The sequence below is a fragment of the Ochotona princeps genome, chromosome 2, assembly GCF_030435755.1.
Source record: "Ochotona princeps isolate mOchPri1 chromosome 2, mOchPri1.hap1, whole genome shotgun sequence".
Lineage (NCBI taxonomy): Eukaryota > Metazoa > Chordata > Mammalia > Lagomorpha > Ochotonidae > Ochotona > Ochotona princeps.
Genome location: NC_080833.1, coordinates 24642362 through 24667136, shown reverse-complemented (window position 1 = coordinate 24667136; position 24775 = coordinate 24642362). Strand labels below are relative to the sequence as shown.

General features: G+C 47.4%; 1 protein-coding gene across 1 annotated transcript in view; it reads left to right on the top strand.

Annotated features, from left to right (window-relative positions):
* The window catches only part of LOC131479658 (CUB and sushi domain-containing protein 2-like), a 66037-nt gene that overhangs the window by 25961 nt on the left and 15301 nt on the right, over window positions 1-24775 (top strand). The window contains exons 8-10 of the mRNA XM_058661033.1: window positions 801-957; window positions 2207-2398; window positions 6822-6948. Of these exons, the coding sequence (XP_058517016.1) occupies window positions 801-957; window positions 2207-2398; window positions 6822-6948 (476 nt within the window). The remainder of the gene's footprint in view (window positions 1-800; window positions 958-2206; window positions 2399-6821; window positions 6949-24775) is intronic.

Sequence of the window (24775 nt, the reverse complement as noted above, 5' to 3'; positions counted from 1 at the left end):
CACCCATAGATCCTGTCTTTGATATTTACCAAAGCGCCAGGGGTCTTTCACTCAATCACAACTTCTGTTGGTATTTGTACAATTATCTGGAAAGGAGCAGTAACCTCAAAACCTGGGGAGCCAGTTCATTATTTCAATGATTGTTGTGTTTCCTGGTGCGCAGACGTTCAGGGGACAGATGGGAATCAGGGGAACCAGATGCCTGCACGATCCCATCATTGGCAAGCCCAGCATGCCCTCACTGGAGCCTTTATTTGGGGAGCAAAGTGACAAGACTGGGCTTAGGGAAGGGGAAGTTCTGGTCATTTTAACTCCCTCCTTCCTGGGTCTCAGAGGGGCCAGGACAGGCCAGTGCCTCTCAGGGACAGGGATGGGGCCAGGTAGGAGCATCACTGCCTTTCCCTCCTGGAAGGACAGAATGTTTCTAGCGATGAACAAAGCCAAATACGCTCAGCCTGCCTGTCTGCAGAAACAGATGGTCTGGGGCATCAGGCAACCCCCTCCAGGCTTTCCTAGGCTGCAGAGAGTAAGCTAGCACCATATTGGGGTTGAAGGAACAAGTTCAGATCTCCACTAGAAAGGTTCGGCGAGTAGCCAGCTCCCAAGACTAGTGTCACACTAGCTATGACCTGGGCACACATTGCACGCCAAGGGGAAACTTTCCTCTGCCACCCTGCTCCCATCCGACAACTCATTGCTCCCCTAACAGTTGTCACCACTGCTGGGATCTTGGGGGTAGAAGGGATTCCAAATAAGGCCATGCTGATGACATCTTGTTGGGGGCTCTGTCCTGTGTTTAGGTTTATGACGGCAGCAACAACTCCGCCCGTTTGCTGGGGGTCTTCAGCCGCTCAGAGATGTTGGGAGTGACTTTGAACAGCACGTCCAGCAGTCTGTGGCTTGATTTCATCACGGATGCGGAAAACACCAGCAAGGGCTTTGAGCTTCACTTTTCTAGTAAGTCGTCTTTGCATCCGAATAGGCCACCAAGTCCAGCTTACCCATTGTAATCCTGTATTTGAGCTTCTGCTTTTCCACTAGATCCAAAGAATGGATTCTCTTATGACTTTCTTTTCCTTTTTTTTTTTTTTCAAATCCAGTAAGTCTCCATTTACTGATGAATGGTAGGAACATGTGATATCGCCCTATGGTGCAATGCCCAGTTGCCATGGGAAGGAATGAAGGGCCGAGATTTGCAAAGGCAATACCATCAGGCTTGTACACATTACACTAAAGGAGAGATCAGACTACAAAGGTCTGTCTGAGCTGTCCAGAGCAGGCGCATCATAAAGTCAGAAAGTAAACAGGCACCTGCCTGGGATGCAGGGAGTGAGTGTGCATGGTGCTTCCATGCGTGTGATGGGGAGGTTCTACAACTGACGGCAGTCACAGCTGCCCAACTCTGGGAACAGACTGCATGCCCTTGGATTAACTGTACACTCTAAGTGGGTGAATCACATCTCAACACATCTGCTAGGGAGAGCAATCCAGTGAGCATACTAAAGATCCCCCTCACCTGGCCTTGGGGCTACCCAGCGGAGAGGGGTCTCTACTTATCAATGAGCTGGTTCCGTGGAGAGGATTAAATAGAGCCACACTTGAATTCCATTTCCATTACCTGAAAAGTGTGTGAGTTTGGAACAATTTATTTAACCTTCTTGAGTCCACGCTCTCAGTTGTAAAATACAGATAATTAATACCTCTCTGTAAGACTCCTGTGAATAACCAATGAGAGGATGCAGGCAAGGCTCATGGAGCAGGAGCCTGGTAGCAGTCTGCTTCCTTCCCCATCCTGTTTCAACAGGACATAATTGAGCTTTTAAGCACGCATTCAGAGTGACATTTCCATATTACCCTACCCCATCCATGAGCAAAATGGAGGGAACAGCTCCTGCTAGCAAAATGCTCTGGGGTCAGCAAAACAAATGGAAAATCTAGCCCCTAGACCTGAAAAGCTATTAAACGCCTAAGTGATTTACATATATCAACAGGGGATCACGGGCTCCTCAACACGGTCTCAGCTTAGCATAGATGCGTGGAGGGAATCCCCTGAGAAACATGGAGGTGTTCCTAAGCGGTGAGCCCATCAGCACTCAGGGACATGACTGGGGGCATCTTCCTGGAGATGTGGGCTCCAAGGGAGCAGAGGACACAGCCCTTCCACCACCATCGGTTTTGCTCATGCAACCTCTTCTCTCATTCCCAGGTTTTGAACTCATCAAGTGTGAGGATCCAGGAACTCCCCAGTTTGGTTACAAGGTTCATGACGGGGGTCATTTTGCAGGAAGCTCTGTGACCTTCAGCTGTGACCCTGGCTACAGCCTGCGAGGCAGTGAGGAGCTGCTGTGTCTGAGTGGAGAGCGCAGGACCTGGGACCGGCCACTGCCCACCTGTGTCGGTAGGAGGCTTCTTGCTCTTCAGATCCCTCCTCCCCAGCTTCAGCTCTCTTCAAGGCTCTCTAGGGCCTGGGGCCAAAAGGGTAAATTCCCTGGGCTGAATCCCCTTATCAACAGGCAGGGTGGATCACCTGCCTCCTTCCTCCATTTGCTCACTCTCATCCCTCGTTGCACCTGTGCAATAGCACAGTCAGGAGGTGGCCTGCCACTGTACCAAGTCAGCCAGTGGGACCAGAACCAGGCCATGTCCTCAGAACTATAATGAAGGTGATGGAGAAGAGGGACCTCACCACTGGAGGTGACGAAGGGAAGCTTTTGCCTGTGTTCCAGGTTGACTGAGGCACCAAGAATCCAGCTCACTCTGTATCTCAGGCTCCTATGGGAGGGCAGGGTGGGAGAGGACGGGCCTCATGTTCTTCTTCCTGGGGGAGCATTAGAACAAAATAGAAGAGAAGGAATTAGCCTTGGTCTCACACTTTGAAATGAATACAATCATGAACATTGCTCTCCCAAAGCCTGCTGCGGTTCTTGAATGTCAGCAATAAAGTCATCCAGGGACTTTGTGCATGCATCACAGGGCAAGAGACAGAGGCCATGGCAGTCATGGGAAATAGGCAGAATCAGTGGGCCTTGACTGCCTGGACTTCCTACATCCCTACGGCTGAGGACTCACACCACACTGCTTACACCAGGCCCTGTCCTTTCTCCATCCTCTTCTCCACCTCCCACAACCTCAGTGAGTCCATGTAAACCCTGGCTAACCTTAGTAGAGCAGAAACATCTACTGGCAAACTTTTTAAGTGCCTACCAAGTCCCATGTGCCGGAATGGGCACAGGTGTATGTACAATATATGCAGGACAAATACATACGGGAAAAAAAATAAAGCCTGCTCCATGTCCTTGGACAGCCCATATTCGAGCAAGGAGAATAGACAGGGCAGCAGATTATTCTCTTATAAGACAAGTGCTGTGACAAGAGTTATGTGGAATGCGCAGAGCCTGAGCACATGCAGGGATGCAGGTGCCGAGGGCTCATGACCATCCCTGGTCCTTTCCGCCCAGAGGCCAACATGGGAGCAGCCGTTTCAACACTGATATTCTGCAGAGGGTCTCAGGCCAAGAACCTCATGGCCTGAGAGTAGAAAGACTAGAGCAGTGACCTTCAAGTGGCCCCTAGTCTTTTCCTCTGCCCTTGCCCTTAAGGTTCACCCAGGCTGCTGGAACATCTTTTCCCTTTCTCCTTCCACTTCTTTCCTGCCTGTGTCAGGCTCCCTGTCAGGTGCCAGGAAAGCAGAGGGAGAGCATCCAGGCAGACTTCTGCATCAGGAGACCACTGTGCAATGCCACAGGCATACCCACCAGAGCAGGGTGAGCTTCATGTGGTAAGATAATGATTTGCCCTGCAGAAGGAATCACTGTAAGCTGGCTTTGCATAGCAAATGTGCCAGTTGGCCTGGATTTAGAGGACCCACTCAAGCAATGGTTGTAAGAATATATAGACTCTGAATCTTGGAGGCCTTCCCCAGGGAGACTCCCCACTCGCCCCACTGCTGTTTGGGTAGTGAGGCTGTGTATATTTTTACACACGCCATGTGGTGGCATATTTCACCATGGACTACTAGAAGTGCCTGCCATGGCCAAAATATTCAGATACTGCCACCCATGCACAGCAGCCAAAGCTCCAGGATGGGAAGGAGGGAGAAGATCTGAAAGAGCAGCATCTTCCAGTCTTGCACCTTGCCCAGGTTGCTCCTACCCACCTACCAGACAGAGGGACTGCATGGGGAGAGAAAAGGAGGTGTCCCGGTCAAAGAACTCCCAGGGCTGCTGCTTAGGAACACATTCTGGGAATGTGGAAGGAAGTTCTAGCCAAGGACATGCCCCTCCTCAGCCACCTGCTGCATTTGTGGGGCCAGAATCTGTGTAGCTCACAGTCTCACACCCTACTCCATGCCATAGACCATTTCAGCCTGCTGTCTTTCAATCAGATTGACATCCATTCCTAGAAGCAGCAGATAGGAAGGCTCACGGTAAGGAATGAACAAGGAAACTGGTTTCCTGAGCACCCTGGCTGGTAGGGGGCTCTCTCCCCAGCACCTCTTACTATCCCATGAGATGCTTCAGGAGTCTGTGAGTTTGTTCTCTTCTTTAATTTCCCCCCAGAATCTTGCTTCACCACTCATGCCCTTTCCTAAATAGTTGTACAGTACATCTCCTCTTCACTGGCACTTATGCCCCTTAATTCGGGCCCATGTAAGTCACTGTCTTAGGAAGCAACAAACTTCATTCACTCATCCATTCATTCCAGAAAATATATTAGGCATCTGTAACATGCGAACGCTGTGCTAAACAATGTGCAATATGAGAAAGACAAGGTCTGATGTAAGGCAACGCCCATACATAGAATCTTACGGAGGAAGACAAGCATGATTTTGATACCATGTCACTCATATGATAAAAAAATCTGTTCATGTTATAATGGAGGAACAACAACCCAAAAGGACAGTGTCAGCTCACCTGGGTGAGGAAAGAGTGTCACAAAAGCACCCACAAGAAGGATATATGACAAGTTTTCGATCCAGGCAGAGGCCTGAAGAAAGCCAGTTGCCCGGGCTTGTGGAATTCATCAGACTCGGCTGGACCAAGGGGAGGAACCAGGGACAGCACAGGGAGGCCCTCTGGAGGGCTCCGTGGCTCCATGTAGAGTTTGGACTTCACTGCAGCAGATGGTGGCTCTTCCATGTTCCATACACACCTCTCCAGTGACACTGCTGAGAATAGGGAACTGCGTCAGCCTAAAGTAAATGAGGGCCAGAGCCAAGACTCTAGCAGAGTGGATGTGGGAGAAGGTGAAGGCAGCTGGAGGAGCCACCAGCCACACTTGTGTGCTCCACCCTGATGGGGCATGTAGATCTTGTCACTGTTTTCCCTGTCCCCAGAGTCACCCCTTTTGTACCCTTCAAACACTGCCATGGTGATCATCCCAGCACGCAACATTCACCACTATAAAAGAGTTCGTTCACGACTGTAAACCCTGCAGCTCTTTCTTGTAACAAAGGAGCTGTCCAGCAGCCTGATGGACATGCCTCCTCAACGTACAATGCTTACCCCCCTTTCTAACCCTCTCCATAGCTCATGCTCTGTCCCCTAGCCTGCCATGCTGTCCCACACCTCCAGGAGTTTTGCACATCCTCTTTTCTCTGTCTGCAATGCCCTCTGCCTCCTGTCCTCCCTCTAGCCTGGTCAGCTCTTGGTCCTCCCTTGAGGTTCATTTGAAACCTGATTCAATCTGGACTTCCCCATGCTTTGTGCTGGGGGAAGTTTGTCCCTTGTGCCTCTGGCTGCGACTTTCCATGGCTGTGCACCCCCTGTGCAGTCTCCTCCACTGGACAGTGAATCCTTCCAGAGAGGGGGATCTCCTTGACCTCTGTTCTCCTGGCTGTTGGTGAACAACTTACATCGTCTTCCCTGTGAGGCTTTGGGGAGGTCAGTAACAGAACAGGAAGTCAGATCTGAACTCAGAAACTTTTAACTCTTAACTGTCACTCCCAGTGTTTGCTCCCACAGGTCCTGGCAACCACTAATTTACATTCTTTTTCTGCGTTTGCCTGTTTTGGCTATTTCATATGGATGAAATCCCACCACATAGCCTGTTTCGTTCATTTACTACTGAGTTTTCAAAATCCTAGTATGCTGTATCATGTATCAGACCCACATTTCTTCCTGTGGCTGATTAATATTCCATGGTGTCGACAGCACCACATTCCTCAGATGATGGACATTTGGGTCATTGCCACTGGTCGATTATTATGAGCAACAGTGCCATGAATAAACACGATCAAGTTTGGACATGGGCATATGTTTTCATCTGTCTTTTGGTATAGACCCAAGAGAGGGATTGCTGGTCATATGTTAGCTATGTGCAATGCTTCCAGGTACTACCAAATTATAGCCAAGCTATTTTCCAAGGCAGTTGCATCATTTTGCATTTCCAACCATAATGGAGAGATTTCTGCCTTCCCTGTGTCCTCACCTGCACCTGTTCCTGCCTTCTTTATCACAGCCGTCTGAGTGACTGTGACATTGTCATCTCATTGCTGCTTTGATGCACATCTCCTGCACAGCTGATGATAGGAAGCACTTTCTCACGGGCCTGTTGGCCACTCATACGTCTTCTTTTCAGAAGTGTCTATTTAGTTTCTCTGTTCATGTTTTAATTGGGTCATTTATCTTTTTATTGTAAAATTGTAGAAAGTCTTTCTAGGTTCTGGAGCCAAGTTTCATCAGACATGTCTTCACACCCTGTGCTCCATCACGTGGAATGGACAGGAGGGACTCAGGAGCATTCAGGCGAGAGGAGCAACTAACTGGCTGCTGGCAGCTCAGGTCACCCCACCAAGCTCACTCTTTTGGGATTTCTTTCAGCTGAGTGTGGAGGGACAGTGAAAGGAGAGGCATCAGGACAAGTGCTATCACCCGGCTACCCAGCTCCCTACGAACACAATCTCAACTGCATCTGGATCATCGAGGCAGACGCCGGCTGTACCATCGGGTAAGTGTCAGCAGTAGCAGCATTGCCAGGCATGGTGGCTAATGCCCCACCTCGCCCACCTCCCATGGAGGCCTTCAGGGTGTGACCTCAGGCCTGGGCTGGTCCCATAGAAAAGCTGGAAAAGCTCTCAGCCTCACAGAGCTGCAGCCCCAAGCCGGATGGCTCCCAGCCTATACAGGCTGTTATAGCCGAGTCACTGATGGCTTGGGTCTGAACCCCAGCTCTTGTGTTTACTGTTGGTAGGACATTGGGCATCTCACTTCATGCAGTGTGACTCTTGGACTTAAGCACAGAGATGAATCACTGCGTGTAGTGTGCCTAGCATGGTGCTTGGAAAGCATTAAATATTTAATTGTGGTTACGACTTATTACTCAGATGGTAGAAAACCTGTGCCAATTGCTTCCATTTCTCAGTCTGAGTTTCCTCGTCTGTTAAATGAGGACAAAAATGCCTGTGTTTTGGATAACGGAAGGATAGGAAAGAAAATACCTGCAGTGCCTGTAAAGTGATTGTTCCTTCAGAATACAACTTTCTTCCCATAGAAGCACCTGCTTAATAGGAATTTCTTAAAGACTCAGGAAAAAAATTGTCATCTTCTGTTGAGCACAGGGTCTATCCAACTAACTTCACAATGTCCCTATTGATGATCGTAATATTCACAAAGCCTAGCAATACGGATTATCTTCCTCCATTTTGTACTTGAGAGCCCTGAGATTCCAAGAGCATGCATAGCATAGGGAATCAGAAACCTGGGACTAGAGTCTAGGTCCTGATGCTCCACGCTGTGCTGGCAACTCAGGGCCTGGCACTGTGATTGAGGTGACTAATAAGAACAACAGGTCAGGCTAGCAGTGTGAGCAGAGGTGTGAGAAGAGGGAGAGAATCCGACAAGGGAACTGGGGAGGAAACAGCTTGACTGGAGCAGATAAGCTCAGATAAAGCTGCACAGTTAGATGGTAGCCCAGTTACAGAGATCTTCAGTGCAGTAGGTAAGAGGGAGCCAGAGTAACTTCTTGAGCAGAGCCAGTCGATCAGGTTTGTGTGCAGTGTGGAGAGTTCATGGGAAAGCAACCCCCAAGAGTCCATGCAGTGACCCCAGAAGGAATTGTTGAGGGTTGGGAGCAACAAGACGCCACAAAAGGGGACCAACTGTAGCTGGGAGTGTGGCTGTGCCCTCGCAAGTTTTCAATCAGGAAGACCTAGCTGTCTGGGCCTGTTGCTGCCAGCGACAAAGATGCTCATCGACTCACCAGTATATAACATCCTTAGACTCAGTTCAAGTAAATTAAAGAAATGTGTGTGTGTGTGTGTGTGTGTGTGTGTGTTTGTGTTTGCGTGTTTGCTTTTGAGCCAAACCATGTACAAAATGTCAGTAGTATCTGTAGGGGCCTTGCACTCTTGAGGATTAGTTCATATATAACCACTTCTCCTGTACCCCACTACCGGGGTTACCTTCTAGAAGCATATCTGATCTGCCACCATCCAAGCACAGCCTACCCACGGCATGTCCTGCTGTATCTCACAACCCAGCTTGCCAGGGCCACTGTGACTTTAGCTTGCACTCCCACATACCTCCTCACCACACATTCAGATCACGCCAAATTCATCTTTGCAAGTCTCCTCATTCCCAGCACAGGTATTTGAGGACTGAGTAAGGCAGAGCTCGGGTTGAAAGATGCTGACATGAGCACTGGTTCAGAAAGTTTAGGATGAAAACCATGAGCATATTGGGGCCATGCTGACTTTTGCTTTAGTGTGCACAGCTGCAAACTAAGAGATCTACCCACCTTCCTAACTTGGGCCTTCATTCAGTCCTGCATGTCACAGCTGTCCATTTACTGATCATTCACTATGCAAATGAGCAAGACCTTGTCACTGTGAACAAAGAGGAAGTGCGTGTGCACACACACACAGAGCTTGCCTTGGAAGGAAACAGGAATAGGAGGAGATGTCCAGGAAAAGGTGACCCTAGAGTCAAGTCTTGAGGTTTGGAAGCAAGGCTGCAGGGGACCAAGGAGAGACGTGGATGGGAGCAGAAGGTCTCCTGGGAGAGGAGGTTGTTGCAGGGTGCAAGAGAGATCATGCTGGACAAGTCTAGGATATAGTAATGAGCTTATGAACCAAACTTGCTGATCGCAGAACCCAATAGAATTTAGCAAATGACAAGTCCACATGGCAATCCAATTTGAATCAAACCCTGAGGAACAAATGGTTATTACTTTGAAGTCTATCCATTAGACTGAAGACCTATGTGACAGCTTCCCCAGCAATATAAATGATCTAGGAGACAGGCAGTGAACAACTTACAGACACTTACAAAACTGCAAAGATGGACCTTTTCCTTGCTTCTCTGTCCATATTTGATTACTGCTAGGCCTCACCTCTCCTAGAACTCCCAAAAGGACACACATTAGAAATACAAAGCACCTTAGCATCTTTGTCTTCACTGACTCTCCTGAGCAGTGAACTGAGAGCATAGAATACAGACACTCAGAGGCTGCCAGTCCTTGGAGCCAATAGAAGAGGGGACCAACTGGCCATGAGCAGACCCACCAGCTGACCTTGCTGCCCTCAGCGAATGAGAAAGCGGAGTTTTCTTCTCATTCTCCTGCCCCTCTTTGCTTCCTTCTGTGTCTTCTCATCGTCCTTTTCTCTCTTTGTTTTCTTCTGAGTCATTCATGAGCCATGATGCGTTGGTCTTGAATACACTGACCAACCTTCTCGGGGAGAAGGTAGCATAGAGGAAGTGGGCCCCTAAGGGATGTGGCATTGCATCTCTAGGAATCCAGGACTACTAGATTTAGGGGTTGGACTGGGCCCTGTTTCCACTGTGAGAACCCTCCCTTGCCTCAAAAGAGAAGGGCAAAACAGGCACAGGAAGTGCCAGCTCCAGATTGAAACAACCAGAGACGTGAGCTCACAGGTCATGTGTAGTGTGTGTGTGTGTGTGTGTGTACCTGGTCGGGGAGCAAGGCCTGGGAGTGACAATAGTCCTCCTCTGCAAAAATCCATGGGGCCATAGCCACCTCTAAACAGGTAATGATGCTAATAAGGCATCAAAGGGTGCTCACCTGAGAGATACTGCAAGGCAACTTAGGGGACAGGGCCCCTCCCTTCCTCACTCAGTCCCACACCCAGCCTGCCATCCCTGTCAGTGGGCAGCCTGCACATGTGCACCTGCCCTCCTTGGGCCAGTGCCCTCTCTCTCTCTTAACCATCAATTCCTCCCTTCTTTCTCTCCCTTACTTTTTCCTCCTTCTTCTCTTTCATCTCTTTCTTTGTCTTTTCTCCCCCCCAAATGCTCATCTTCAGAGTTCAAAATGCAAGCAACAAATACACCAAGGAGTGGTCCTATGCCCCTGCAGTGTGACTCTATTCTTCCTGCACAGGCCCCAGGTGACATCACCACCAACAGGTCCCAGGTGACATCACCACCATCAGACACTTGTCTTCCTCCTTCTTTGAGCTATTTTGTGTGCTGATGTATACAAATCACATGCAATGAGTCTAATTTCTGAAACAAGGTCGTCCCCATGCATAGCTCAGTAACTTGCCTTTTGTTTTACCACTTCATCATTTATCATCATCTTATTATGTCAACATGAGCAGATCTGCCCCATCCTCCAGAGTGGTGGCAGAGAATTCTACTGTATGCACAGCTGCCATTTATTTAACTAACCCCTGTTGATAAAGCGGATATTTTCCATTTTTCCACTCCAGTGCACATCTGCACACATGCCTCTCTGGATCATTGTGCAATTACTTCTTTGGGATAGTTTCTTAGAAAGAAACTTTTGATGTTTTTAAAATTTTCTCCCCCACAAGTCCATGCCAAGACCTGCTGATGGTCCCACGCGGCATCACCAGATGCTATTGGTCCTCTTAGGCTGTACCACGTTGATGCTCCAAGGCACACAGGGATGTGTCTGTGGCTCCCAGATCACATTCTGCTTGAGCAGAGTCTTTCATATGAATGCTCGGCTGGTCTAATCTGGCATTTCCATTTCCATCTAATGACCCACAGCTATTTGAGAATCTACAAGAAGTTATTACATGGTTACATCTTTTTGTATATTCTTTTACTTATTATTTTTATGGCATTGTGCCTTTTAATTTTTTTTCAAATGTTTGGTTTTATGAATGTATAATCAATATTTGAAAACCTGATGAATGTAGGGTTCTAGACTTCTCGTACTTAATATGCATAATACCTCCTTTCAAACCACATATTTATGCTTCCTTATTGCCATCTTTTATTTTTAAGCTTTTCCTGTTGTTAGTGCGGATTTGATTAACTGATTAATGTGACTTTGTTTGGCTTCTTGTGAGTCGAAAATTTTCTATCCTCTTTTCATCCTGCCAGTGAGATTGTGTTTTCATGACTTCAGTGCTCAGCAGTAATTATCTTGTTATTTACTCCCTGTTTGTTGTGGAAATCTTGTTTTCATTTTTATTTCTAGGAAACTACTGGTTCTGTCTTCAGACTGCTTTGACAGCTCATTTTTATTGTCCTTGGTATCTTATCATCTTGCATCTCTCTGAGAATACTATTTACATTTTGTTGTGTCTCCTTGTGTGGGTCCCAGTATTCAGCTGGGTTCTTTATGTCCCACAAGCTTTGTTGTTCCTTCAGCTGAGAGCTGTTCCCGATAGCTTGGAAAGCCCTTTAAGGTCTTTTGTGCCCCTCCTTTCCCTGGTCTGTAAAAAGATGATTGGAGATAGTTCCTATTGTAGGCTGTTATGAGGAGTGAATTAATGTATACAGGGCTTCCCAAAAGCTCATGGAAAATGAAGTGAGAGATAAAGTTGATTTGGATGCAAAAAAAAAAAATGTTTTTGAAATCATGTGTAGTTCTCAACATCCACATTCCATGAATTATTTTTTGAAAGCTCCTTGTATAAAGCACTTAGACTAGTGCCTGGCATGCCAGTTCCAAATGATGAGAGCTTCCCACTGGAACTAGGGTGCTCCCTGAAGTTGCTGATGATATCCAGGCAAGGCATCCTCTGGGTATAGTGGGCTGTAGGTCTCCGCTCAAGAGTCCTAGCTGATAGACGACCCTATCAGCTGTGGGTGGAAGTGGCTTGCCAGATGGGACATGGCGTGCAGTGGCCGAAGGGAATGTTTCCAATCAACAGACAGGACAAGACTTTCAGGTCTTTTCCCCACCTTGCCCCAACCCTGACCAAGCAGGAGGCATGGCAAGAAGGCTCTGTGGACAGGTTCACCACAGAAAACTGGGTGAGGACAATGCTTTTCCAGGAGTGCCCAGGAGGTGGGATGGGAGAAGAGCTCTAGGAATCTGTAGTCAGGCCCACCCCTGGGCCTGCTGCAAACTGGATGAAGGGGGCGGGGTTTCCAGGGTGTGCCTGACCCCAGTGGGCTGATAGAAAAGATCCTACCCGGAACTCAGGGACCAACAGCAGCAGCTGTTTCTTCTAGAGTGTCAAGAGCATGGTGGGCAGAGTGGTGGACCTCACTGAGGCCCAGCAGCTCACAATAGGAGGACAGAGCTGTGAACTGCACCCACTCATACACACACACACACACACACACACACACACACACCCCTCTTCACCTGAGCTGGGGGGCATAGGGCACAGGAGATCCAGCCTGGATGCTGGGACCTCATGACAGCATCCAGCTTGGAGGTCTAGTTTTACCCTTGAATGGAGCAGCTCTGGTGAGAATGGGGAGAGAAAGGGCAGCAAAGACTTCGGCTCTTGGTCCTGCCCTTCTGCCTAAGATTCACCCTGAATCTCCAGGTTCTGGATATGGGATTGTTTTCCCCCGTTTTACACAGGAAACAGTCGAAGCCCAGAGGGGAGAGATGACCTTCTGGAGGTCTCACCCTTTGTGCTACTGTGGCTTTTGAGCCCCTTCTGCTAGCTGCAGGCTTGGCTAGTTCTAGTCTGCTCTCTGGCCTTGGTCCACATTCACCATCCAGTCACGCTCTGAGCATCTTCTCCATACCAGAGACGTATGCTGCTGCTGCTGCTGCTCCGAGGTGGGAAATAGATGGAGTGAGGGCCCAGCCTTTTCTTCCAAACTTTCACATCCGAGGGAAGAAGCACTCACACAAGGGCCCCAAGGCAAGATGGATGCTGGTGCCAGGTGAGAATCAGGGATTGGAGGAAGGAGCCAGGTCTGCCCACTTGCAGGTGCATAGGTGGTCACTCCAGCTGGGGGTGTTTTGAGTAGCAGTATGAACGTAGGGGAGGATAGAGCACTGAAGGCCCCTCACTGGCTGAGCTGGAGCTGCATGTGGGGACAAGGAGTCTTGAGCAGCTGGCATAGGATTTTCCATGTCCTGAGGAGCTGCGGGAACATTTGAAGACAGTGAGGACATACAGTTCAGTCCAAGAACTGTGAGAATTGACTCAGTGCCAGGCATTCTGCCAGGCTCTGGGAGTATAAATATCAATAAGGAAACAAACTTTCCCCTTGAAGTGTCAGCTTCATAGGAATTTCATCATTTAGTGATGGAGATAGAAAAACTGCTACAGCTGGGTTCAGCAGGTAAGGGCTGGTTTTTCTCTGGTCGGCTGCGCTGAGTACCATCCTCTGTCTTCAGGCTGTGCCATCCTCAGGCTTTCTTCCTCATGGTTACCTGTGGGCTACTGCAGCTCTGGGCTGTGTCTGTATCTAGTTTGAAAAAAGAGGGAAAAGGAGAGGGTGCAGAACTCTGTCATCCTGAGGGCTTGTGTGGTTGCTTAGGAGGCACAGGGGTCCTGGGAGACATTTCCCTCTGTCTCACCAGTAGAACTTGTGTGCCTGGCTGAGGGTATGTGGGAAAGCAGCTGTGTGTTACTGTTACAGTTTCGGTAGCAGAAGCAGAAAAGTGGTTGGGATGTGTAATACCAACCTACAGTGTTTGTCACAGATGTGAATCAAAGGTGACGAGCGCTATCACTGACGTCCACACACAACGCAGTCTAGCCACTTGTCTGTGAATCCAGGATCCTGGGTGTAACAGAGCAGAAGGCTGATTGTAGCTCCAGGTTAAGGAGCAGTGAGAGTTAACCATGCAGGGCTGAGAGCAGAGCCTCCCAGGCCAGAGAAAGACAAAAGTGGCCATTCCTTAAAAGCTTACCGAGCAGGTGAAGTGACAGTGACCAGGAAGACTAGGGGTGGCAGCCCACAGGGTAGAGTGGCCGGGAAACCAGGGAGGAGCCCAGCCAAGCTGCTCCAAGGCTTCTGGCTACATCGAGAACTTGAGTTCTACTACCTGCCTGTAAATCTGGTTGGAGATTGACAGCCAGGGACAGCTGTCACATGGAGGGGAGTGAGGTGTGGTGTAGGGGGGAAGGGGACAGCAAAGATCCTGTGCAGATGGGCTTTCCCCGCAGAGATGGGAGAACATGAAAGGGGTTGAATGTCTTGCTGCTGGACACCTGGGCTTTGGCTCCTGATGTCTGTATAGCCATTGAGCTTGTGTTCATCAAATAGCCCTTGTTGGTTGATGTTAGCTACAGGCATACTGCTCCATGATTAATGCACAGGGCCGCCTAGAGATAAAGTGCATGCTCAGATGTTGGTCAGCACACAGCAGGAGTCCCCAGAGGAGAGGTGTGTTGTTGCTGAACTGGAACCCCTGCCTGGCAGAATTTGTCCTCCTGGGAGGATACAAGGCCAGACAAGATAGACCCCCTGCACCATTCAGATCACTCAGGGTACAGCAGGCCCCCACAGTGGCCAGCATTGCCTCCCACCAAGCAGCAAGTGGAAAATGACCCTGGAAGAGGCAGAAGGCACTGGGAGGGAAGGTGGTACTTGCAGCTCTGGCCAGAAGGCTCCGAGGAGCTTGCTTTCAGAGCAGCCACAGCAAGTTACACTTGCAGCAGGGCAAGTCACTGTAGTTTGCACTGCAGGTGCTGACCTCCTACAGGGAGGGAACAGATAAATGCACACAGCTGGGGAGTCCTTTGTTGGAGTCAAGATTTCAGCAAAGCAAGAAGTAGCCAAGAAGAGCTCAGAAATTGTTTGGAATGAGAGATTGTGGCCATCCTGGTGGGTAGAACCATAGCCTTGTTAAACACATCTGGAACAGGAAACACAAACTGCTACAAAGAATTGGAGCCCAACACCCCAGCAGAGTTGCCCTGCATGGGTGCATTGTCCATCAGCTTGACACTGATACAAGCCCAGAAATAGATTCTGACATCTCTACTGAGGACAGAAAATGTCTCAGCCAAAGCATTGCACTTATTTTGCTGTGTGATCACACTAGACCAGGACGGACCTGTCCCTTTCAAACACAGGTTCAAGTTTGTCTGTTGTCATGCTGGAGTACAGTCTTGTTATGTTTTAGTTGTTGAACTCTTATTTGGTAGAGCCATAAAGTCTGATTGTCATAGAAAGTTTTTTAAATGTTAGCTCAAAAAATAGTGTTGTGAGTTGAAAATATTATACAGCAAACCGATTATAATACCATTCTTAAAAACAAGAATCAAATGGCTTAAAAGAAAGGAAAGTCATATTTTTTCCCTGGGATGGTTTTACTATCACAGACCAAAGAAAGTCAATGGAGAAGTGCATAAGATTCTCCTTTAAATATGAGCAATGTGTAGAAGATATTCAAAATACATAGAAGATGGGTGATGAAGTGGGTGAGGGACGTTCCTAAGAGAAACAGTGCTGGAAACAATTAAGGAATGGCAGAAACTAACCAGATACTAGCCAATAACATCTGCAGTAGGGGCATTTGCCTCCTAACAAATGAAAACTTTGGAGTAGAATACCAGTTGGGTGAGAGGATCTCCCTAAGCCAGCTTTGATTCAAAGCATTAAGCTGTCAAAGTAATGAAAGGAAAGTAGCCAAGCATGGAAGACAGAGTGACACTCAAGCAGCAAAATTAAGAACTGTGAAGTGGAGCAGTAGGACAATGAGACTAAAACTGCTAGCAAATCCCTGAGAGCAGGGACAGAGAGGGGCCAACCAGTACTAAAGCATCCTCTATGATTTGCAAGGATTCGTACAATTCCAGGCAAAATGAACATGATGAGACTTGATGAAAAGTGAAACCATGGCAAAGATAGTAATCAAAATTCCTCCAAGCACCTGGCAAAGGAGCAAGCACATCATTGACTCTCAGCAGATTCTCATAGCCCTTTGCCAAAGGACAGCCTCCAAGACTGATCTGACCATCACAGATTTCCTTTGCACATCCTAAGCCCAAGTCAGTGCATTGGTGAGGGCCCACAATGGTTGATTCCAGCAGCAAATGTCATTCACGCACAAAATTCACCCACTGCTCTCAGAGAGACACACCAAACAGCTGCTCGTAGGCTTCTTAGACAATTCGTAAACCATCACAGTAGGATGAGTGATGACCTTCCAAATATCAGGTCCTGATACCTGGAGCCTGCAAATGTTAGCTCATTTAGAAAAGGTATCTTGGTAGATGTTATTGAATTTCAAAATGAAAAGATTATCCTGAATGATGTCTCTATACACAGTCACTTGTATCCTGAGGAGAAGAGAGCAGGGAGGCTTTTTTTAATAAGATTTTTTTATTCTTATTGGAAAGGCAGATTTATACAGAGAAGGAGAGACAGAGAAAAAGATCTTCCATCCACTGCTCCCAAAACGGCTACAACAAGCCATAGCTGAGCTCATTCAGAAGCCAGGTACCAGGAGGTTCTTGCAGGTCTCCTGCGTGCATGCAGAGTCCCAAGGTTTTGTGCCATCCTTTATTGCTTTCCCAAGCCATAAGCAGGGAAAGAAAGTGGAGCTGCCATGACATGAACTGGTGCCCATATGGGATACTGGGGCTTGCAGGAGGAGGATTAGCTGGTTGAGCCACCATACCAGCCCCAGCAGAGAGAGATTACACACACACACACACACACACATGAGAAAGTGATGTGAAGACAACAAAGCCGAAATAGGAGTAGTGAAGCACTAGCCAAGGAGTCCCAGAAGCGATGAGGTCAGGAAAGGCAAGGACTGGATGGTCCCCAGAGCTTCCGGAGCAAACACATCTTGAAGACACTTTGGCTTAAGTGTAACAGACTGGTTCCAGACTTCTGACCCCCAGAACTAGAAGGAAATGAACTCTTCTGGACTTAGTGATGCAGCTGTAGTTTTTAGAAACAACTACCGAGAGTTGATAACCTTGAAAGGCTGTGCTTAAATTCACGCACCCCTCGCTATTTTGTCAGTAGTGTGATAGTTGGGGGACAGTTTCAGGGAAAAGTTAGACCATTTTTAGATCTATTGTCTTGCATGGGAGGACTGAAATGGAATATTATCTTTCTTTTTTTTTTTTCGCACCCGATTCCCCCCTCATGCGTTGGTATAGTACTTTTATTGTTGTTTAGTGCCGCTTTGAGTCTGTTGTCTGTGATTACCAGATTTGATCTTGATAGGCTATATTGTACTTTTTCCTCACTCTTTTTATGGTCCTGAAAGATTTCCCTGCATTCCCTCCCCATTACAGGTTAACATAGCGTATTGAGGGTATATAGTAGGTTTTACAGTTTTTCGATGTAGATCTTGAGTATTCTGACATTAATTGTTGGTTTATAGATTATATCACGTTATCTTATTGCATTGGATACAGGTTGTTAGAGATTGCACTAATATTACAATATACAGGTACTATCTTCCAAGTTGTCATCTTTTCATCTCAGATTAAGGCAAACATGTGGTATTTAACCTTTTGGAATTGGTTCATTTCTCTTAGCATGATGGATTCCAGTCGGGCCCATTTGACCACAAAGAACTGCATTTCGTTTTTTTTAATAGCTGAGTAGTATTCCATAGAGTAGATGAATCATAGCTTTCTTATCCAGTCTTCTATTGATGGGCATTTTGGCTGCTTCCAGGTTTTGGCGATTGTAGATTGTGCTGCTATGAACATAGGCGTGCATGTTGGTTTCTTGTGTAGGAGATGTTTTGGATATATCCCTAGGAGTGCTATTGCTGGATCATATGGTATGTTGATTTTCAGTTGTTTGAGTATTCGCCAAACTGATTCCCATAGAGGCTGTACAAGTCTACAGTCCCACCAGCAGTGGAGAAGGGTTCCCTTTTCCCCACATCCTCTCCAGCAAGTGTTGGTGGTATTATGTATGTGTGCCATCCTTACTGGAGTTAGGTGGTACCTCATTGTTGTCTTCATTTGGATTTCCCTTATTGCCAGGGAACTTGAGCATTTTTTCATATGCTTGTTTGCCATTTGGGTTTGTTCTTTTGTGAAATGTCTGCCCATTTCCCGTGCCCATTTCTTGAGCAGTTTGTTTGTTCTGGTGTTTTGGTTTCTCTGGAGATCTTTGTATTGGAATATTATCTTTCTTAAATTGGGTACTAGGAGGAAATGCACATTTAGAAGTATTTCTGAAAATGCTCAAAAAGATAACCACTGGTAGAACTGAAAACACAATGGAAACTCTGAATAAATCTCTGAATAAAGCTTAAAACTAAGAAATGCTACAAAAAAGTTAAAAATAAAGGAAATAATCAGAAAATGTCATAGACAAAAAAGCCATAAAACAGGGTAACAGAAATAAACTTGTATTAGTCAGTAGTAATGGCTAGTTGATGGATATAATGAGTAATCCCCAAGTCTCAATGGTTGAACAGAAGAAATTCCCAGCCTGATGTTGGGGTGTAACTGGGTGCAGGCTCTGGCAGTGCTGTGGATGTTCCATGAAAATCATTTAGGGCTCCAGGATCCTACCACATGTGAAGCCATAATCCTCCAGTGCTTCCTCCTCCCTCCCCAATAGTGATGAGACTAAAGGAAAGCATGAAAGGCAGTGACACAATGTCTGTTTGCTTGGAAGCAGCAAGATGGAGAAGCAGAGAACTCTGATTTACTGACTAACTCCCCAAATGCCCACCACAGCTGGGACTAGCTCAGGCCCAAGCCAGGAGCTTGCAACTCTATCAGGGTTCCCCACGTCAGAAACTGGGACCCAACAGCTCCTGGAGCCATCACTGGCTGTCTCCTAGAGTCTGCCTTAGCAAGAAGGTAGAGTCAGAGTCAGAGCAGAAACTTAAAGTCCAACATGGGATGTGAGCATTCCAAGCAGCATCTTAACCACTGCACCCAACACTTGCCCTTGGGATAGAAAATTCAATGTATCAGGCTGTCTCTGTCTATTCAGGCTGCTGGAACAACATGTCCTAGCGTAGGTGATTTGCACACAACCAGCATTTATCTCTCACTTCCAAAAGCTAGGGAACTCAGGTACAGGCATCTGTAGAGTTGGTGTCTGGTGAAAGACTGTTCTCAGTGACCTCATCCAACAGAGGGACAAACTCCCTTGAGCCTCATATGGGGCACTCAGCCTGTCCCTGGCCCAATCACTTCTGCAGGCCTTACTTCCTGATCTGATCACTCCTGTGGGGAGGGGAAGTTGGATTTCAACCTCCTTCCAATGCCCCCAGCTACTAACACATTTCACACTCCACCTGATGGAAAGGGAGGGGCTACTTGAGCTGCAAGAGGAAGTATGAGTTAACTCTTCCACCCAGAATAAACATATCCATTCTGATGAGTATAAATCACCTTCTGCTGGCCTCCATGTGATGAAATACACAGTCCACAATACTGACAGCTGTGAATCGCTATGCACCAAATAACATAGGGAAAAAACATAAAGCAAAATTTGTCAGTGATACAAGAAATTGATGACCATCACAACAGTCTCTCTTAGTCAAGTGAAACAATGAAAGTGGATTTTATTTCACATGCTGGCTTATTACAATGCATCAAGTACCATGTGTGTGATTTCATTGGCAGCACTACAGGAATCTTTCTGGAACTGTGCTAGATAAATGGTGTCACTGCCATTTTACAAGGGCATGAGCTGAGGATATGCAAGGTCGTCCCCCTGGCTTATCACAGAACTCATATTTGAACCCAGGATGTCGACCCCACAACCAGTACATTTTTTTCAATTGGAAAATACTCCTTCCAAGGACAAAGATGCCCCTGCCCCTCACAGAATCCCGATAACAGACAGGGAAATTTCTCTAATCAAATAAACCCCAAGCCTTCAGTGCCAGAGAGAGGATGCAGAGAAGGCAGTGATCTGAGATCACCCAGCCAACATGTTCGTGGAAACACAAAGCAGTAGTTAAGCCAGAATACCAGTTGTCATCCCAGAGTCTCATGCAGCTTTATCAGGGACCTGAAGCCCTATCTTGCTCTTTCACTTTTGAAAATAACCCAAGAATTGTATTTTGTTTTTCTTTTGAACACCATCTGACCCCAGGAAATAAGAGCCTCTGATTTAGCTCTGGACATCAATATCAGCTTTGAGCTCTGGACTATCTTCATGAGTTTTGCTCTGTGGATAGCACAATGCTTTAATTATTATTGCCATTATGATCCTGGTTTAATTGTTGGTTTGCCATTTGGGTGGCTCAGAGAGTATGTGGGGGAAAATTCGATAAAACAAATATTATTTTCTTATTGTCATTTCCAATGTCACGGAGGGTAATTCTGGCTGCATTCTCATTGGGGAACAACAGTGACTTCTGTGCCCTCCAGTCCCCTGGCAGCAGCTGGTTCCTCCTGTGCCCGTCTCCTCTAGTGTAAGAATCCACCATCACGGCTCCTGTCAGTTTCCCGTTCATGGTGACGGTTGCTTGGGAGCCCTTGGAGCCTGCTCATGATCTGGGACTCATCAGAAGGCAAGGAAAATCAACTCATCAAGATCACAGACTTATTTTCCCTTGTTCATGTTTGCACATCTCTCCTGAGTAGAATGGATGCATAAAGACCACCTGTAAGCAGTGGTGTGGGCCATATTCAAAATAGGTTCCAGACTTTTCTGTTTCTTTGAGAATTGGAGAACTGAAGACCCGATTGCATAGCAATCCACCATCCTTTGCCTTCTTGGGCTTATAGACCTGTCATTCCAGTCTCTAACCCTGTCTTCACATCTTCCTTCTTGGTCTCTTCTCTGTCTCTGCACCCACTGCTCCCTCTGCTTAGAAGGCTATCACTCACTGGATCCAGCATGGCCTGTGGTCCTAACTCAATGACATCTAACAAGCCCCTGTTTCAGCTAAGGCTGTAGTCATAGGAATTGGAAATTAGGACTGGAGCATGCTTGTAAATTGCTTGACATACAATGCATCCCCACCCCTTATAAGGAGTGCTGGGAACATCACAGGGATGGGAACCTGCAGACAAAGGGAAGGCTCCAAGCAAGAAACTAAAAAGGAAATGAGTACAGAGAGGGGGGATTAAGAGATGGCACCTGGGGAAGCTCTTGAAGGACTTTGTGTATCCCCTAAGTCTAATTTTATCCTGTAGGGAATGAAAAGAGACTGGATCAGTTGTGGCTCAGAAAGAGAACCCAGCCCTAGTGCAAGGGGTGGTGTGAACAGGTGAGAGAGAAAAAAAACTGGATCAGGAAAGCCATTTATCCTGATTTATAGAGATACATATGAATTTTGTTCATTTACTCAGAAGGCAAGATCAGAAATAGAGACAGAAGCAGAAATATTCCCTCCAGTGGTTCACTTCCCCCAAAACTAGTAATAACTTGGGCTGGGCCAGGCCAAAACCAGGAACCACTCCATCCAAGTCTTCCATGTGGGAACCAGAGGACCAAGTACTTAAGCTATCATCTCCTACCTCTCAGGATGCACTGGCACTCCCATAAGAGATGCCAGTGTCCCAAGCAGCAACCTACACGCTGCACTACTATTCCCCTCCCCAGCTATCTGCACAAACTCTTCCCTCTCTTGTCATCTTCCTCCTCTCAATTTCTTCATACTTTTCTACTGTAAAACCACCTCCTCCTTGAAGCTTTCCTTCCATTTCTGAATTAGAAGCACAATAAGAAGATGATGTAAATGGAGGCTCTTTGATGTCAAACAAACATGGTTTGAAGTCTGGCTCTGATGCTTCTGGTGCTTGTGTTCATCCCCTCGGAATGCCACACCCTCTTCGCAAACTGGTAAGAAGAGACACCAAAATACAGGGATATTTAAAGTGCATCCAGCAGGTTCCTAAAGGAGTTGACACATAGGAGATAGTCTACAAGTACTTCTCTTCTCCTGTATCTGTTTCCATAACACCTCCGTCATCCTCCTTTAGCACCTGTCGCACACCTTACTGAACTATGTGTGTCTCCTTCAGTCAGCAGAAGCCTCCTCTACTGTTTTCCCCTAGCTCTCAACAGAAAACTCGGCACATAGCACACTCAGCTCTGCTTCAATGAAAATGGCCTGATCCATGCCTGTGGCCCAAAGCAACACACACACGAGCATAGCACCATCACCTCTTCCATCCCCCACGTGAGAGCACATGGAGGGGCTGAGAGGCAGTTCCTCAAGTGATTTTCAGTTCTTCATAGTCAGAGCCTTCAAGAAGCTGCTGAGACAAACCCTAAGTCTGCCGTGACCCGGAATCATTTCTGTGGATCAGAGCTTCGGCTTAGCGTTTATAAACTGCTTTCTTAAGATGACAAAAACCCAGAGTCTGCGTAACAGCAGTTGATTTGGAAGCCAGGTCTTTTCTGGTTGTCATCCAGGGTGTGCTTAATGCATGGGGTCACCGTGCTCTGTAGCAAACCCATCCTCCCCAGCTTATCTTCCCACACTCACTTTTGCCTTTGCCAAGCTGACCTCACCCACGCAGCACACGTGATCTCCAAATGTCTATGAAGCCTCAGCAAGAAAATCCTTCACTGATGTCCTTACACTCTCCAAGAGGAAATGCAGGATTCTTCCCTGCCACACACCGGCCCACAGGCCTGGCCTCTGCTACCTCCATGGCCTTTCAGCTGCTGACGCGCTCCAGGACGGTTCCCTGTCAGGGCCTTTGCACACGGTGCCCCTTGATCCCCAGAAGGCTTCACCCCATCTCTTGCCACCCAGCTTGCCCCTGACTTTCTGGCTCCTTTTTCTCCCCTCTCCCTGCCACTCCTCCATATACTACTGCCACGCAGAAGCTAACACTTCAACTGATGGTCTGACTATCAGCCCTTGAGCCTTATGAGAACTGCTGATTCTGGAAAGGGCCTCTCCAGCCCAAGCCCAGCTTCCACCCCGCCTTTCCTGCAAGTGTAGGCAGCATTGCTGGGAAGGGGGTGTGAAGTGGGGGAAGATGGAAGTGCCCAAGTCTGACCTGGATTATAATTATGTGACAGTCATCCCATTCACTCTAACAGCCCTTGACATAGGGCAATTTACTCAACCTCACTGAGCTTCAATATTCTCATTTTTAAAGAGACCTACACGGAGAAGGTGCTTGTGTGGACTGGGTGGGATAATGTGTAAATGCTGTACTCACAATGGTTGTTATAAAAACATGTCTTCTTTCATTTTTGTTTAGTCTCCATGGTCTGACTTTTAAAAAGAGGGACTGATTGATTTACTTGAAAAGTTGAGAGACAGAGATCTTCCATCCCACGGTTCACTCACCAAATCGCCACAATGGCTGCAGCTAAGACACACAGAAGTCAGGAGATTGGAACTGCGTACTGGCAGGACCAAGCACTTGAGCCATCTCCTGCTGCTTTCCCAGGTGCACTAGCAGGGAGCTGGATTGGAAGTAGAGAAGCCAGGACTCAAACCCATGTCCATGTAGAATGCCAACGTCACAGGTGGTGGTTTAACTCACAGTACTTGGCCCCACATGATGTCACTTTGTGGACCCTTATGTCAAACTGATTCTCCTAGGAGTGGATGCATTTGTTCATTCATTGGGTCACTCTCTCATTTAGTTGTTCATGTTCTTGGACTCCACCTGGCCCCTCACTAGAAGAGGGCAAAGTCAGGCTCCTGTTTTGCTTGTGGTGCTCTCATCGCCTTCCCTCTTAGTCCTGCCCTATTCCCTGGGACAGCCGAACACCAAGTGTGGTTTCTTCCCAGTACCTTTACTGCCTCTCTGCCCTTGCTACTACATCCAAAGAAAACAAACTCCCCTTCCTGCCACCTGAACTTCAAGTCACATTTTTTCTGCTCTCTCCTGGCAAACACAGACTGTGCCGGCCTCATTTCTAACAGCAGGTGCAGCCATTCCTCCCTTAGCCTTGGTCTGCTCTTGTCTGGGCGTCCATGTTCAGGGGCCTGGAGGGATGGAGGGGCATGCAGTGAGTGCACCTGTTGACTCCACCTCTTGGGGGGTTCCTTCTCTGCCTTCTCAATCATGTGTGTGGGGCCCCAGCCTCACAGCTCCTAGTCTTGAGGAAGAATCTCCTGGATCTACGAAAGGCCTGCCTGGGAGACCCAGGAGAATAATTTGGGCTGTATTAGGATCTATTGCTGACTGAAACTAAGATGCACGCAAATGTGTGAATCCAATCACAGCCAACTAGAAAATGTCAACATTAAATTTCCTTTAGAGTGGAACCCAAACTCATAAATGTATAGCTGGCCAAAGAATTAATTTAGTACTTCCTAGAACTTTCTAGGAAAATACAACTGAGAAAGAAACCATAATATGTTCCAAAGTACATGAACCAAGGGATACACAGTTGTTACTAGTTGAAGAGAGGAGGAGATTAGTAACATGCAGATATTCCTTCTTGGCCCAGCATGATGGCCCAGTGGCTAAATCTTCACCTGGCATTTGCCTGGATCTGGTTTGTGTCCCGGTTGCTCCACTTCCCATCCAGCTCCCTGCCTGTGGCCTGGGAAAGCAGTAGAGGACTGCCAAGAGCCTTGGGACCCTGCACCTGCATGAGAGACCTAGAAGAAGCTCCTGGCTCCTGGCTTTGGATAGGCTCAGCTCTGGGCATTGCAGCCATTTGGCAAGAGAGCTAGTGGATGGAAGATCATTCACTCTATCTCTCCTTCTTTCCATAAGTTTGCCTTTCCAGCATAAATAAAATATTTTTTTTAAATAAAGATA